This window comes from Rhineura floridana, chromosome 9 (genome assembly GCF_030035675.1).
Source record: "Rhineura floridana isolate rRhiFlo1 chromosome 9, rRhiFlo1.hap2, whole genome shotgun sequence".
NCBI classification, from domain to species: Eukaryota; Metazoa; Chordata; class Lepidosauria; order Squamata; family Rhineuridae; genus Rhineura; species Rhineura floridana.
The window spans coordinates 32,829,327-32,846,429 of record NC_084488.1 but is presented as its reverse complement, the minus strand read 5'-3'; the positions used below and the strand labels follow the sequence as shown (position 1 = coordinate 32,846,429).

At 41.6% G+C, this 17,103-nt stretch overlaps 1 protein-coding gene across 2 annotated transcripts in view; it reads right to left on the bottom strand.

Annotated features, from left to right (window-relative positions):
• Nucleotides 1-2,554: 2,554 nt before the first annotated feature.
• TRMT9B (tRNA methyltransferase 9B (putative)) overlaps nt 2,555-17,103 on the bottom strand; it is a 33,238-nt gene continuing 18,689 nt past the window's right edge. For both annotated transcript variants that reach the window (XM_061583968.1, XM_061583970.1), the window contains exons 3-4: nt 10,367-10,540; nt 2,555-3,789 (exon numbers count right to left, since the gene is read on the bottom strand). In XM_061583968.1, coding sequence (XP_061439952.1) covers nt 2,750-3,789; nt 10,367-10,540 — 1,214 coding nt within the window. In that variant the 3' untranslated portion in view covers nt 2,555-2,749. The remainder of the gene's footprint in view (nt 3,790-10,366; nt 10,541-17,103) is intronic.

Genomic DNA, 17,103 nt, shown 5'->3' with positions numbered 1-17,103 from the left:
CATTGGCTACCACTGGTATAACCTGTTGTAAGCCTCCATGGAGATCACTTAAAATGGCCAATGATCAGGGACGATGAGGATTGTAGGTATGTATCTTTTAAAAATAAATGAATAAATAATGGTGTTGCTGGTATCTTTACAAACATTTATAGACTGTCAGTATATATAGTGTAAGATGTTCTACAGAACACCGGAGTGCTATGATCCCTGACCAGAGGATCAGTGGTGGAGTGGGAAACGAAGGGGGTGAGATAGATCATGATAAAGGAATATTGTGTAGTCAATGCAGGAAGTTTAACAAATAGGAGAGAGTGCAGAAGAAAAGTAATAAAAAACAGCGAGGCCCTGGTGATCCAGGGAAACCTTTGCAGAAGCAGCTGATTTTGAAAAGGAATGGAAGAGGCTACTCCTGGGCATAAGGAGTAAGGTTTCCACCTTTTTTATGGCCTTTAAATAGTTTAATGTCAAAAGCAAATTCAGCAGGTAACGCTTTCCCCAGATACAATGACAGAGAAGGCCTCACTAGCAGAATATCTGCTTGTTACACAGATTGGCAAACCTTTTAAAGAGGACCTTGAAGCTCTCAGAAGAGGAACAGATAAGCTCTACCACACAAAGAAAATTTGCTTATTTAGGCTGTCGCATACCATTGGGATCTTAGCCCGGGAGCTTAATGTACATGATTTTTAAAAGGCCATCAGCTAACCTAATTGAACTTGCTGCACAGTGCTTAACAAAGATCATTATGCAACCTGGAATCACAATACATTGGTTTATTAATGTTTTAGCATTTTGTGATTTACAGGAAACTTAATGATCTTTGTTATTTCCTAGGAATGGTGAAGGACTAGGGTTGTAACAATACTTATTTTACTTGGGTTGCAATTCTATGCACACTTACAGGAAAAAGCCCCATTCATCATAGTCAGGAGAACTACTGAGGGAATAAGAATAAGATGTGTGCTATCAGTGATACAAATATTTTTCAGACAGCAGCCTAAGGCTATGATCTCTTTAAGTTACTATACATCCCACGGTTCTTTGCACAGTGTTATTTGCCTTTCTTTAGTGAAATGGTGTGTTGTTCCCCATTCCACATATATGTTCAAGAAAAACAAAAATCCAGCTGTAAAAAGGGACTGTCTCCTGTATTCTGAAGCATTTTAAGTTTTTTTCTTTTTCAATGGGTTCAAACTTTATAATTAAGCGAAGATATCCATGTCAGCTTATTTGTAACTAGGATTGCTAACTGACCAAAAAAAAAGGACTGTGCTGGTCCTGGGCATTTAACAATAGCTTGATCAGCAAAATCAGCAAGTATAGTTTTTTCACTGCATGAACATAAGCAAATTCACCACCAAATTCTGCAATTCTAGCTGTTATCAAAGGCACACAAGTAGGGGCAGCAATTGTATTTGTAATGCTCACTCAGTGATTTTGGCTGAAATGGTACAAGACTCATTTAACCCACTTCAAGACAATGACATGGTTCATATGTTAACACTAAACTATGGTTTACCTGACATGCATAAGTCACACACCATCCTTTTCTTGTACAGCCATGAGGAGATCAGAGGCTTTCACTTCCATTTTCATCCCTGGTTTGTTGTTAAGTGAACCAGAAACTGTAGTTAGGGTTGCCTATGGTTTCAAGCAGGGATGAGGAACGTGTGACCCTCCAGATGTTGCTGGACTACAGTTTCCATACCAGTTTCTATGCTGGGGCTGATGAGAGTTTGAGTCCAATATTTGGAGGGCCTCAGGTTTCCCATTCTTAGTTTAGGAAAATAAGCCAGGCTTAGAAACTATAGTGTAAAGTTGGTTAGATACATAAAACCAAAATTTGTTTGGGTTCGAACATAACAAACCATGGTTAGTTGAAAATGGAAGTAAACGCTTCTGATTGCCTCCTTGTGGCTGAACCCGTGACAATGAGCCTGAGGCTCATTCACATAATACGAAACCACAAAAATGTTTGATTGGAAAGACCAGTTTGGTTCCAAGCTGCAGAACAGCTATTTCAGGCATCATCACTGGGTGAACATTAATGAGAACCACAACCAATTGCCTTAAACTTGCACTGCTTCAAGAAACCGTGAAAGGCACCCAGAATAGAGTCTCCTTCTACAGACCATGTTTGTCTTTCTTGCATCCTTTTTTACAGCTTTTTGACCCCTCTTGTTCTCTTGATTTTGCAGTCCACTTCTTTGATGACCACCAGCTCCTACCTCCCATCTCCTAGAATTCCACAGGAAAAAGTGCCTGAAATCCTTATTTTTCAGAGCCTTGTTCACTACTGTGCAAAGGAATCCTAAGTATGTATATCTTATTTGGACAGTAATGCTTCAAAAACAGAAAAACAATTTAAAAAGCAAAGGCCTTTGTGTGCTCCTCTAATAAAACATTCAGCAAGTAAAAGATATGCACAGATGTTAGTACTTGTAGGCTCAGGGTTGAATTTTCATCGGGTGAACATTAATTCATTAATTTTTCTATAAAGAAAAAATGTCTTGTTCCTTATCTTACAAAATGTATTTATAAAATGTTTTTAAAAACACAAAACAAAATTCCTAAAAGCACTACAAAATCATGTGTTTGTAGAAAGTCTGCATTTCTGCAAAAGGTTAAGTACACTTTTTCACAATAACATCTTTATGCACAAATTTGTACCAATGCACACAGAATGGATGACAAGACCGGTAAAGCTCTCTAACATTCCATAGGAAGCAGTGTCTGAAGTCCTTGATTTTCAGAGCTGTACATGCTGTTGTTCATCTGTTTTCTTCACAATAATGCACCAATTGCCATGATCATAGCTTGAACTTATTATGTGGACCTCAGGCACGTTATCTTCAAACAGAGAGCACAGCTCCCCTTCCCGAAAAACATGGTAATAGCGCATGAAGGCTTTTGTATCCTGGCCGTGAACAGCTTGGTCTCTCATACCCAGGACAGAATCTACAACAGACTCGCTGGAGCTAGCAGGTGAAGTCTTTTTAAAGTGTTTGCCTGCAAAAGAATGACTATTGCCTTGAGGGATGTAGCCATTGTTCAGATTTTCTACAGAACTATGCAGAAATGAGGTTTCTCCATTGCTGCTTTGGACTAATGCAGGTGGCTCCCCATTGAAATCTTTCAGTGACCTTGAGGCCGTCAGCCATTCCATTTTTTTGCACTCCATATGCTTCATAAACACTTCATCATAGTCATTTACTTGTTGCTCTTTTAGCAATGGTCCATGGCAACCTAAATCTAAACTGCAGTGCCTTGATGGCTGAACAGATACGGTGTTGTTTGTCCATCCAGCTGTGTTCTTCAAAGGCTCCATCTTCTCAGTTTGTTTCGTCAAGGCAGACTCATCTAGCGATCTGGAGGAAAACCAGGAACGGAATGATCTCCCAAGAGCATTGTAAAATCGGTTTTCTTCCTCTTCAGAAATTTTCACACAGCAGGCTTCAGCTAAGCAACTGTCAGTCCTTTGGGGATGTCTCCGATCAAAGGTAATAGGGTAGCTGTATTTGGAACCCATTAGATGATGCGGGTGCACAGCCTGAGATGCTACAGTACATGCTGCAAGATTGCTCTTAGAAGCAGCCTTGTTGGATTCAGAAAGCAGCTGGGAGCACAGGGCTCTGTTCCATGGAACAAACACATCTTGTTTCTCAAAATGCCGATTCTTCTGTTCCATAGCCCAGACATAAATCATCATCTGGCCTCCAGGTACCAGTACCCTGGCCATTTCTTTTATTGCTTTGATTCGTCTTTGTTTCGTGGAGAAATGGTGAATCACTGGGAAAAGAAGCAAAATGATATTTTATGTTCAGGTATATGTGGACTCAGAGCTAAAAACATTAAAATACAGCACTACAAAAATGTAAGTTCTGTTAACTGAATAAATTATGCAAATCTGCATAATTTCTATTTTCCATAATTTCTATTTCACACAATATATTTTTGTTTTGCCAATCACAGGAGGGCCAAGGAGCTATGCAAGTCACTATAACTCTGGGGTCTGAACCCTGGGGGGGGGGGAGAATTTGGTGGCCCCTCTGGTTTCTGAGACTTCAGCAGGCATTGCTCCCATTCTTTTATCTTATCTTATTATTTATTAAATTTACATCCTGCCCTTCCTCCTAGCAGGCACCCAGGGCGGCTTCTTCTTCCCAGCCATGACTACATTACTTAATTAGAACTTTCCAGATTACCAATTTATATTAAAACAAATGCATACTGTTGCACAGGAACCTAATGCCTTCTCTCATGGATGTCTTGAGATCACATCCCCCTGCCCCCCGATAACGCACAACACAACATACTATTGCTGGGACAACAGGATTCATTCTGCAGCTTGCGTGGCCATTGTGATTTGAAAATAGGGTTGGGGTCTGCAGGTTGCAGCTGATTTGACTGCATTCCATCAGATTGACACTGGCTTTCTTCCCGTTTCAGATTGGTTTCCTCTCTATCCTACTCTTGCCGTTCCGATTTTTTTTTCTCCCAAAGAGGTATCGATACTGCTATCAATATTTTTCAGAAAGGAAAGTGGCTTTCTCTCTGGTCATGACTGTGCGGGCACAGTGAAGAAAGATACCGAGGAAAGTAGAGGGAAAGGAAGGCACACACACATCCAGACACAGAGAGCTCCTGAGCTGAGGGTGAGGGAGGTGGGAGGTGGCTGTAGAAGCCCAGTGCAGTAAGAATGCTTGGAGGGTGAAGTAGGCTGAGGAAATTGAAAAGGAGAGAGGGCATCCAGGAGTGAGGACAAGAAGGGGGGGGAACCAAGGAAACTCCCTTCTTTATTCCTCCTCCTTCCCATATCTCTAGTGTACACACACACACACACACATATATACACCATTGATCAATATTGAGTGGTCTTGCTGACTGACCGGCCTGTCTCCTTTGCTTTACTATGTGAAACTGACAAACTTGCTATTTGCTTTCTGAAAAGGGAGGATCAAAAACAAGGAAGATGCTGTTTTGGCAAAGAGAAAAAAGGAAAAAGTTTTGCTGAGTGTAGTGTGGCCTCACAGCTCTTGGAAGAAAAGAGTCTCCACAGTACCAGGTCGGGGCTTCATTGTGCTGGGCTGCAGGCTGGGTTAAAATACAGGAGCATTCTGATCACACGCCTTCCACCCATCAGAAAGAGAGAGGGGGCGAACCGCAGGCAGGCAGGGATGCTTCTTAGGTGGGGGTCCCCAGGCAGGCCCCCTTCCCCCTCACCCCACACACTTGTTCTATCAAAGGACTCTCTGGTTCAAAAAGGAATTTCCCTGACCACCTTTCCTTTTTTAAAACTAAAACCTTCAGCAAGGCAGTTACCTCCCACCTCACATTATAGCCAGCTGTGCTATAATGAATCATTTGGTGTGGTCAATCTCATTTTTTCCAAGATTCATGAACTGTTGCAAATTTATTTATGAATCGCCTTTGAAATGTGTCAAGGTGATTTACAAGAGAGATTGTAGCTCTCTTTCTTCTAAAGGAACTTTTAAATTGTTCTTGCATTTAATGAATAATCAATATAATACATATATTTAAATATGTTAATTTATTAAACATATTCACATACGATATTAAAAGCCCAGCTACTCCTACTCTTGCCCTGTAGGCTCTACATAGTGCAAGGCAGGAAGGAGGGTTGGCAATGGGCGCTCTGGGGGAGAGGCTGTCTGCAGTGCATCCAAACAAACATCTGGGCTCAGCTTCTCAGTGACTGTGTGTCAGTGTGTGACCCTCAACCTAAGTTCATTACAATCCAACTAGCCTAACCACCGTTTTGATCTGCAGTATACCCAGGCAGCTGATCTCTTTACCCTGCTGGCATATAAAGTCACTCGCTATCCTGGCATACCAGAGACTACCTCTTCATCAATTTGCAGAACAAAACAAATTATTTTGTGCACTTCAGCTTGCTACAGACAGCTGCAAGGGAGAGGAAATTGGGTTCAGCCATCCCTGGCATCTCCAGTTAAAAGGATCAGGTAGCAGGTGATGTGGAAGAATTCTGCCAGAGACCCTGCTGCTTGGTCAGCATAGATAATACCGGGCTACATTGACAAATAATCTGACCTGCTAAGTCAGCTTCCTGTATATGTTTTTCAGCCCAAGGGCCGCATACCCTTCTAGGCAATCTTCTGGGGTCCACATGCCAGTGGTGGGCAGATCCAGAGGAAAAGTGAGAGGACCAACAAATGGAAAGTTTACATTTGTACAGCAGGCTAGTTACTACACAAAGTCACCTCCCCCATCTGTATCCTCCATTCAGGTAAGCAATCATCACTGGAGTTTGTTTGTTTATTTATTAAATTTATATCCCGCCCTTCCTCCCAGGAGGAGTTCAAGGACACATTCCAGCCAGGCAAAAACACTTGGGAAGGGAAAGAGAGAGGTGTAGCCTGGAGACAGGATTTGTGACTTGAGGAGAGTTCCGAGGGTCAGGGGTTTTTTGAAGTGTGCAGTTGAACACAAAATGTGCTGTTGGAAAAATGGAGTGGAAACCAGACACATTAGGCGTATGTGTTCATTAAGCACTTAAACAGCAAGCAATGACAGGGACAGTCTGTATACAAATTATATAAGGGTAGAAGGCACTCCGTAGAGAGCCAGTGTGGCGTAGTGGTTAGAGTGTTGGACTACGACCTGGGAGACCAGGGTTCGAATCCCCACACAGCCATGAAGCTCACTGGGTGACCTTGGGTCAGTCCCTGCCTCTCAGCCTCAGAGGAAGGCAATGGTAAACCACCTCTGAATACCACTTACCATGGAAACCCTATTCGTAGGGTGGCCATAAGTCAGGATCGACTTGAAGGCAGTCCATTTCATTTCAGAAGGCATTCCGTTTCTATACTTAAACTGCCCAAACCAGACCAATCATAGGCCAGGACTAAGTCTGAGCTAGACCATCTAGAAACACTCTGACAAAGCTTCATTGGTTGGCAACAACTTGATTCTGCAGGCAATACAACATATTCTGGCAGAGGAAACTGAGCAGAGCATCTTGCCGGTTGCAGAGTACACACTGAACACAACTGCCAATCTGACTCTGGCTTTGCTTTGATGCCACTGAATTGCTTGGCTGAAGGAGCAAGTTGTGCAAAGTTTATTGCTGCTTTGTTGTGGAGTATGTTTTTTTTAGTTTTGCAAGGCCTCATATCAGATTTGTTTCATTCAAAGGTATTTTTCAGACAAACAGTAGATCAGCGCATATTTCAGTAGATTTATTGAGATTTTAGTAGACCTGGCAATATCAGATTAGGTTCAGGGCACAAATTTATATCTCACTGTCTTTCATTTTATCTGGAGGCCTTGTGCGCTGTCCTGGCCTACTTAATTCAGTCTGTGGGGCCTGGTAGCTGTCAGTCAGGGAGTCTCTCTGAGCCTGTACTGCTGCAGCTGCTATAAACTGAGGAGAAAAGAAGAAGAAAGGCCAAGAAACCTGAAGAAAGAGTTGGGGCCTGGCCTGTGATATTTTTCTAAGCTAAGAAAACTAACAATGAATCACCGCTCTAAGAATTTAGCAGAACCAGGCCTAAGTTCTGCTGAAGAGCTGAGGAAGAAGACATTCATGGGCAGAAAACTGTAGCTGCTGGGAACGGTTTTTGGAGTTCCTTGCTGGCTAGGACAAGCACAAGCCAAAGTCTGTGTCTGACTCTGTTTAAGAATTTAGAGGTGGGGGAGTGGTTATCCTGCTTTCTTGTTTATTTTTGTTTGTTTGTTTTTACTAAGGTTGCCATATTGCCCGGTTAGCTGAGTTTTACCCAGATTATAGCCATGCTGCCCTTAGCCCATTCGGTGGCCCAGATTCCCAGCTTTCATTTTTTTAAAAAAGCAAGTCTCTAGCCCAGCCTTTTCCAACCAGTGTGCCTCCGGATGTTGTTGGACCACAATTCCCATCTTTCCTGACCATTGGCAATGCTGGCTGAGGCTGATGGGAGTTGTGGTCCAACAACATCTGGAGGCACACTGGTTGGGAAAGGCTGCTCTAGCCCTTGTGGGTCCAGAGATACAAGGCAAAATGTGGAGGCAGTTTTGTGCTTGTTTTGTGAGAAATCAGCCCACTCCCACCTCCATTGTTCTTGGCCAATGTGGGACACCGCAGCTGTCCTGGGAAAATCAAGAATTTTACCCTGCCTGCTGCATATGTAGAATCTAAGCAGTTTGGAAAACTGCACATGCTCACTTGATCAACACATACAGCTCTGCCCCTTATCCAGATACTTTCTGGTTGAGTCAGCAAGGAGAATCAGCCTTCCTCTCATTTCCCTTTGTCTCAGGGTATGTGTCTTAAGTGGTGAAGGCAATGGGAATGTCTGCAATGGGAGGATGGAAGAAAGGGGTTTGAATCCATCAAACGCTCCCTCCTCTGAATAAATACAAAATAAAAAAGCAAACCTCCATGTAGAAAAGGCTGAGTTATTAGTATTTGCATTTTTGGTCCTGCCTCCACCCTGTTAATTGTGCTTACTCCCAAGTAAAGTTGCATTGGAATGCAGCCCACTCACCCTGTTGCCAAGCAGAGCCCCTGTTCAGCAATTCAAAAAAGGTTAAAAAGTATTTTTAATACATATTCTTCAAAATGACTGGCAGACATCTTTCTGCCAAAGATCACCCTACTTCATTTTCTTCCCAGGGATGGATGTGTGTTTATACATACACACGTACATACGCACAGACAGAATCTATCTATTCAATGCAGGGGAGGATGCAACCTTTCCCTCCCCTTAAGACCAATAGGGATAGAACAGCTGCCCTGATAGTGCATGGCTTGCCAGGTCTCTAGAACTCACTGCATTTATTTATTTATTTAAAAAAGTGGTGCCAGCACTCAAATCTCCATCAAGTTCCAGACTTTATGACAGAAAGCTATGTTTCCCCTTTCCCTGATCTGGTATGTGAGAATCAGTGTACTAAAGACATTTCTTACATGCTCAGACACTATTCTCTTTAAATAAGATGATTGACTAAACTGATAATATTGAAATCTTGATTTCTATCTGCGTTGCAACTTGTAGCAGTTTTATCTGATGTTTTGCTAGCTTTTTGTTTTATGCTGGATTTTATACCGCTGCACTGGCTTGTTTTATGTTTGTTCCTATTTTGTATTTTTATTATGTTTTTATATTGATTGTGCATTTTTATTGTTTTTGCTAAGTTTGTAAGCTGCCCTGAGCTCTTTTTTTAACAGTCGAAAGGCAGGATATAAATCCTCTTAATAAATAAATAAATAAATATTCCATAGTGTTGGAAATGAGAGTCTAAGCATTTAAGGCTGAAAATGTAAGTTAAAAAAAAAAAGATTCCTCACATCCTCCCTCACTTTTTGGTGCTAATTACAAGACACAAAAACTAAACAGCTGGACAATGCAACAATTAATATTTCTAATTTGCATAATTAGCAAATTAGCTGCCCGGATTTGTAGAACTGGAATATGGCAACCCCAGTTTTTACCCGTGTTTGTGCCTTTCACTCCTGCACCCTCAAATACCCAAACAATAATACCTTATTTTATTTATTTATATCCCACCCTTCCTCCCAGTAGGAGCCCAGGGCGGCAGGTGTCAGGAGTTGTGAAAACAGGAGAAGCCCAGTATTTGAGAGGTGCCAGTTTTGGCACCATGAATTTGATGAGGCAGCAGGAAGAGACAGATAACTTTCAGGATGATTCAATGGCCCTTGTACTGGTGTCATTGATAGGTGATTTACATTGGCGCAAGAGCCATTGGACTGTCTTGTTAGTTAGTGAACTAAGGCAGATTCATAAAAGAATCTGTGTAGTATAGTAGATATGAACTACTGAGTCCTGTGGAGAAACTACCATTGTTACAGGGTGTAAGCAAGAAGCAAAGCATGTTTTGTGTTCGTGTGGCTTTTTTTTGGTGTGTGTGTGTGTGTCCAATGGGGAATTTGTGAAGTTGGAAAATCTGCTTTAAAAAAACTCTGCCAAGAGCCAGATAGAAGTCTGGAGGGCCGCATTCGATCTTGGTTCTCCACCCCTGTTATATACTATTATTTCTTTTCTGGACAAAAGTAGAAAACACCAGTGCAGAAGTATGTAGTGTATGGAAAATGGAAATGGACTGCCTTCAAGTCGATTCCAACTTATGGCGACCCTATGAATAGGGTTTTCATGGTAAGCAGTATTCAGAGGTGGTTTACCATTGCCTTCCTCTAAAGCTGAGAGGCAGTGACTGGCCCAAGGTCACCCAGTGAGCTTCATGGCTGTGTGGGGATTCGAACCCTGGTCTCCCAGGTTGTAGTCCAGAACCTTAACCACTACACCACACTGGCTCTCATGTAGTGTATAGTGTATACTGAACATATGTTGTACTTTGATCAAGTATCTGGGCTCTTAAACTCTCTTACCTCCCACAGAAATGATTGCATTGAAGCACTGACCCCGGAAAGGAAGATTAAGGTTATCGCAGATCATCACTTCGCAACCTTTATTTCTTGCAATCTCAACCAAAGAACTGCAGTAATCGCATCCAAGATTATACACCTGGTTATTGACACCAAGATATTTTCCAGTCCCACAACCTTAAAAACAAACAAACACATAACCACCAACCTTTGTTACAGAAGTAGCACAGGAAAAAACAAGCTCCTCTATTGTTCAAGTGTTCATCTGATATTGGAGCAGAGTAAAATTATGTGTTCTCGGGGTGAAAATAAACCATTGAAACACAAAAAGAATTATTTCTTACGACAAGTGCCAATAAAGTCTGTTTTAAAATGGTAACATAAAGTTAATACTAAAACTGTCTTCTTCAATCCACCCTGCACATTACTTTAGAGCAGTGGTTCTTAACTTTTTTTGGGTCATGTACCCCCTTAACACTTTCACTTTCACTTTCGTGATAAGATCATGAACATCCGCTGGGACCTTGACTCCATTATTGTAGCAGTTGATCCTAATGAGGTGTCCAGAGCACAGTCTTGTCCTGTTTTATTGGATGAGTTTCAGTTGGTACAGCTCGAGGATGTGGACAAGGTGCTTGGACAGGTGCGGGCGACCACTTCTGCTCTGGATCCTTGCCCCTCATGGCTAATAAAAGCTAGCAGGAATGGAACAGCCGGCTGGGCCAAGGAGGTGATTAATGCCTCTTTACGAGATGGAGTGGTCCCACCCTGCCTGAAACAGGCGGTAGTAAGACCGCTCCAAAAAAATCCTCCTTGGACCCTGATAATTTGGACAACTATAGGCCAGTAGCAAATGTCCCATTCCTGGGCAAGGTTCTAGAGCGTGTGGTCGCTCGCCAACTCCAGGCTCTCTTGGATGAAACTGATTATCTAGACCCATTTCAATCGGGCTTTCGGCCGGGGTTTGGTACAGAAACGGCCTTGGTCGCCCTGTATGATGACCTCTGTCGGGAGAAAGACAGAGGGAGTGTAACTCTGTTGGTTCTCCTTGATCTCTCAGCGGCGTTTGATACCATCGACCATGGTATCCTTCTGGAGCGACTTGCGGATTTAGGAGTGGGAGGCACTGCTTGGCGGTGGCTCTGCTCCTATCTCGGGAATCGTCTCCAGAAGGTGATGCTGGGGGAACATTACTCGAGTCCCTGGGTACTCCAATATGGGGTCCCGCAGGGTTCAGTTCTGTCCCCCATGCTTTTTAATATCTATATGAAGCCGCTGGGTGAGGTCATCAGGAGTTTTGGAGTGCGTTTCCAGCAATATGCTGATGATACGCAGCTCTACTACTCCTTTTCATCTTCGTCAGGTGAGGCTGTTGATGTACTAGACCGCTGCCTGGCTGTGATAATGGGCTGGATGAGAGCTAATAAACTGAAACTCAATCCTAACAAGACTGAGATGCTGTTGGTGGGAGGACCCTCTGCCCAGATGGTTGACGTTCGACCTGTCCTAGATGGGGTTACACTCCCCCTAAAGGAACAGGTACGTAGTTTGGGGGTCTTATTAGATCCGCTCCTGTCACTTGAGGCTCAGGTAGCCTGGTGGCACGGAATGCATTCTACCAGCTCCGGCTGGTAGCCCAACTACGACCCTATCTGAGCAAGGAGCATCTTGCCTCAGTTATCCATGCTATGGTAACCTCTAGATTGGACTACTGTAATGCACTCTATGTGGGGCTACCTATGAAGACGGTTCGGAAACTTCAGCTAGTGCAAAATGCTGCGGCCAGAGTTCTCACTGGGACAAAGAAATTTGACCATATAACACCTGTCCTGGCGCAGCTGCACTGGCTACCAATATGTTTCCGGGCCAGATTCAAAGTGTTGGTTCTTACCTATAAAGCCCTAAACGGCATTGGACCGCAATACCTGATGGAGCGCCTCTCTCGCTATGTACCTACCCGTTCACTACGCTCGACGTCGAAGGCCCTTCTCCGGGTCCCAACCCATAAAGAGGCCCGGAGATCAACAACTAGATCTAGGGCCTTCTCGGTGGTGGCCCCCGAACTATGGAATGCCCTCCCAGACGAGATACGTCTGGCGCCTTCTCTGTTATCTTTTCGGCGCCAGGTAAAAACTTACCTTTTCGCCCAGGCTTTTTAAATTTTGTAAATTTTTAAATATTTTAATTTAACATTCTAAACTTAATATGATCTTAATTTATAAATCTCAATGGCAATTTTATTAATGTTTTATAATTGTACTATATATATATATATTTTTTTCCACACTTGCTCATATTTTAATTGTGATTTTATTTGTTGTACACCGCCCTGAGAGCTTTCTGCTATAGGGCGGTCTAGAAATGTAATTAAATAAATAATAAATAAGAATCTGATGAAAGCTATGGACCTCAATAAATAAATAAATGTTATTGCATTGATTGCACTCAATTCACGGACCCCTTGAAGAACCACAGGTTAATAACCCCTGTTATAAAGGACCCAATACCCATCCACAGAAACAGCTGCACTCAATTCCTTACCTACTGTGGTGTTCTTCATTCTACTGCCATTCTATGAAAACAGCAGTCCCATTATCCCAGCTGTCATTTTGGATATCCTTCAAAGCTACTTGGATAAATAATTCAATTGAATTTTAATATTACATGTATGGCATACCGCCCTAATCCACCTCTAGTCATGGAAAACAAGTAGGATGTTCAGCCAACTGGCGTTTCTATGGATGAATACTGTGATACAGATGTGCATCCAGATGAACATCAGCAATAATATGACTGCATGGAAACCTCTATCACATATCTCTATTGTTGAACAGCAGCATCCCTTCATATAAATTACAGCTGTACACACATCAAGTATAATAAGTGGCTACAGAATGTATCTCCTTTCTGTCTACCCGTGGATAGGTTCAAATGTATTGCCAAGAAAAAGTGCCACTTTAATGCAAAACCATTCAAATAAGATTTTGAAAAGTGTTCCACACAGGTATAAAGGCAAATGATGAAGAGTATTTTCTGTAAATTTTCCGCTGGAGTAATGCAGGGATGCAGCTAATGGAAAGGACCTAGTTTACTATTGATGATTCAGCTAATATGTTTGGAATTGCCTTAAGAAATAGTACTTTCTGACCTGCTAATCAGAAGCATTAAGTACTAAACCATGTCCCCATAACTACAGGATGACAACAGAGCATGTTAAGTAGTAAGAAAACAATCATTAAAAGTAAAAGCCTGCATAATTCTTTAAAATAGCTTTTGAAAAACTAAGGCTAGCATAAAGTAATATGGATGATGATAATAATGCTTTGCATTTATAGAGCACTTTTTGAATATTCAGGCTGTTTTAAATATTTACACACACCCTTTTTGAGAGTTGTTTGGCTTACTTAGTGTGCTTAACTAGTTGGATAGGTTAATTGATGTTGGTTGAGATAATTCTATATTCTATTCAACCTACAGAACATTTTTGGGAGGTGGCCAAATGGGAGGGCCATCAGTTGGTGGGTTTGTTGGGTAGGGTGGGGTACAGTGGTGGGATAGGGGCAGCTCAGATGAGGAGAAAGCTGGTTATAAGCTATCTGCCCTTCTAGTCATTCTCCAAGCTTGGGACTGCCTTGCTGCCATGTCACCAATTCATCTATTTATTTATTTATTGCATGTATGCCCCGCTTTTCTTTCATCATAGACAGCAAAGGCAGCATATATGTGGTTCCCAAGTGGTCTCCCATCCAGGCACTGACTAGACTCAGACCTGCTTAGCTTCAGCAAGGTGGTGGCCTCATGTGCCTTCAGACCATAGCCTGGGACCAAACAACTCTTAAACGGCTGCTGTATGCCAGGTCAGTAACTGGTAATGATCTTCCATCCAAGATTTAATTCTAGAAAGGGATGGGCAAACACCGCCATTCTCATCTCAAAACTCATATGGATTTTGCAAACATCCCCAGATGGTTTGGCCTACCTCCCACAAGCTTCAAAAGCAAAGAGAGCACCTACTGTTGCAAGAGAGTAGGAGCCAACTCAGTCAATAAGCTGGCCAGCCCCTCATCCAACTGCAGAAATTAAGTGATGCTTCTGACCATGCTTTTATCCATTAACATCACCAAAGGAGGAAACAACTCCACGTGTGTGCAAATGGAATGCATACATAGAGCTGTTTCCTTCACCAAAGTGAAGAAGACATTCTGGACTCTTATCTCCACATCAGAATACTTCCGAGCCCAGAGCTGGATTTTATGTAATTTGTGATGGATAAACAAATAACTGCAAAGCCTTTCTTCATGTTAATGGGGCTTGCAATATAATAAATACTGTATATGGTTTAAGAAAATTGAAACTGTCATAAGTGTACATCAGGAAATAAAATCCTTTTTTTCTATGTTATTAATGCCTTGTATGTATTAATACTGAAGTAAAAGTCATACAGGAGGAAATTGATCACACACCAAAACAAGATGCACTGATAATCATGGGGGACTGGAATGCAAAAGCAGGGAACAGAGAAGAACTAGGAATTGTGGGGAAATGGGGCTTAGGAGACAGAAATTAAGCAGGAGAAAGACTTCCTGAATTATGTGAAGCCAATAACTTGTTTCTTGTGAACAAATTTTTTGAACAACTGAAAAGAAGACTGTATACGTGGCCATCACCAAATGGTAAATATAGGAATCAAATTGATTATATAATTGGTAGCAAAAGATGGAGAGGTTCCATACTTTCTGCAAAAACAAGACCAGGAGCAGATTGCGGTACAGATCATGAATTGGTCGCATCGAAAATCAGAGTAAAGCTAAAGAAGAAGAACAAAACTATCATAATGCCAAAATACAATTTAAATAACATGCCAGAAGGATATAACGATCAAATAAGGAACAGATTGGAGGCTTTAAACTTAGTTGACAGAGAACCAGAAGAACTATGGAGTGAAGTCAGAGACATCAGGGAAGAATGCAAAAAGACAATACCTCTCGTTAAAAAGAGAGAAAGACCTTAATGGATGACTGAAGAAACTTAAAATGGTTAAAGAAAGAAGGAAAGCAAAAGCAAAAGGAGATAGAAACAGGGTCAGAACCCTAAATGCGATAATACAGCGCCTAGTACATAGGGACAAAGAGTTACAATAGTTATTCTATTACAATAAACTATTATAATAGTTATTGTATAGAAATAGAAGAGGACAACAAAAAGGGAAGAACAAGAGCCCTATTCCAAATGATTAGAGAAATGAAAGGGAAATTTAAACCAAGAGTAGGGATGTTGAATAATCAACAGGGGAACACACTGACTGACCGAGATGACATAAAAGGAAGATGGAAGCAATACATTGAAGAACTCTATAAAAGAGATGCAAGGTTGTCAGATTCATTCACGGAGGAACTGTATGATGAAGAACCAGAAATTTTAGAATGTGAGGTGAAAGATGCTTTTAAAATTCTTGGAAGAAACAAATCACCAGGAACAGATGGCATACCAATAGAGTTGCCACAAGCTACAGAGACTGAATCTATCCAAATTTTGACAAAAATTTGTCAAGAAATATGGGAAAATAAACAATGGCCCATAGACTGGAAGTGTTCAATATACATCCCAATTCCAAAGAAAGGGGATCCCAAGGAATGCAGTATTGAACTATTGCCTTAATATCCCATGCAGGTAAAGTAATGCTCAAGATTCTACAACAAAGGCTCTTACCCTATATGGAGAGAGAAATGCCAGATGTCCAAGCTGGATTTAGAAAGGGAAGAAGCACCAGAGATCATATCGCAAACATATGTTGGATAATGGAACAGACCAAGGAATTTCAGAAGGAAATCACTCTGTGCTTTATAGATTACAGCAAAGCCTTTGACTGTGTAGATCATGAAAAACTATGGAATGCTTTAAAAGAAATGAGGGTGCCACAGCATCTGATTGTCCTGATGCGCAACCTATACTCTGGACAATCCAATGTAAGGACAGAATATGGAGAAACCGATTGGTTCCCTATCAGAAAGGGCATAAGACAGGGGTGCATTTTATCACCCTATTTGTTTAATCTATATGCAGAACATAACATACGAAAAGCAGGATTGGACCAAGATGAAGGAGGTGTGAAAATTGGAGGAAGAAATATCAATAATTTAAGATATGCAGACGATACCATACTACTAGCAGAAACCAGTACAGTGATGATTTGAAACGAATGCTGATGAAAGTTAAAGAGGAAAGCAAAAAAGCAGGACTACAGCTGAATGTCAAAAAGACTAAAGTAAATACAACAGAAGATTTAGGTAACTTTAAAGTTGACAATGAGGACATTGAACTTGTCAAGGATAATACCTTGGCACAGTCATTAACCAAAATGGAGACAATAGTCAAGAAATCAGAAGAAGACCAGGGCTGGGGAGGGCAGCTGTGAGAGAACTAGAAAAGGTCCTCAAATGCAAAGATGTATCACTGAACACTAAAGTCAGAATCATTCAGACCATGGTCTTCCCGATCTCTATGTGTGGATGTGGAAGTTGGACAGTGAAAAAAGCAAATAAGAGAAAAATAAACTCATTTGAAATGTGGTGCTGGAGGAGAGCTTTGTGCATACCATGGACCGTGAAAAAGACAAATAATTGGGTGTTAGAACAAATTAAACCAGAACTGTCACTAGAAGCTAAAATGATGACACTGAGGTTATCATAATTTGGACACATCATGAGAAGACATGATTCACTAGAAAAGACAATAATGCT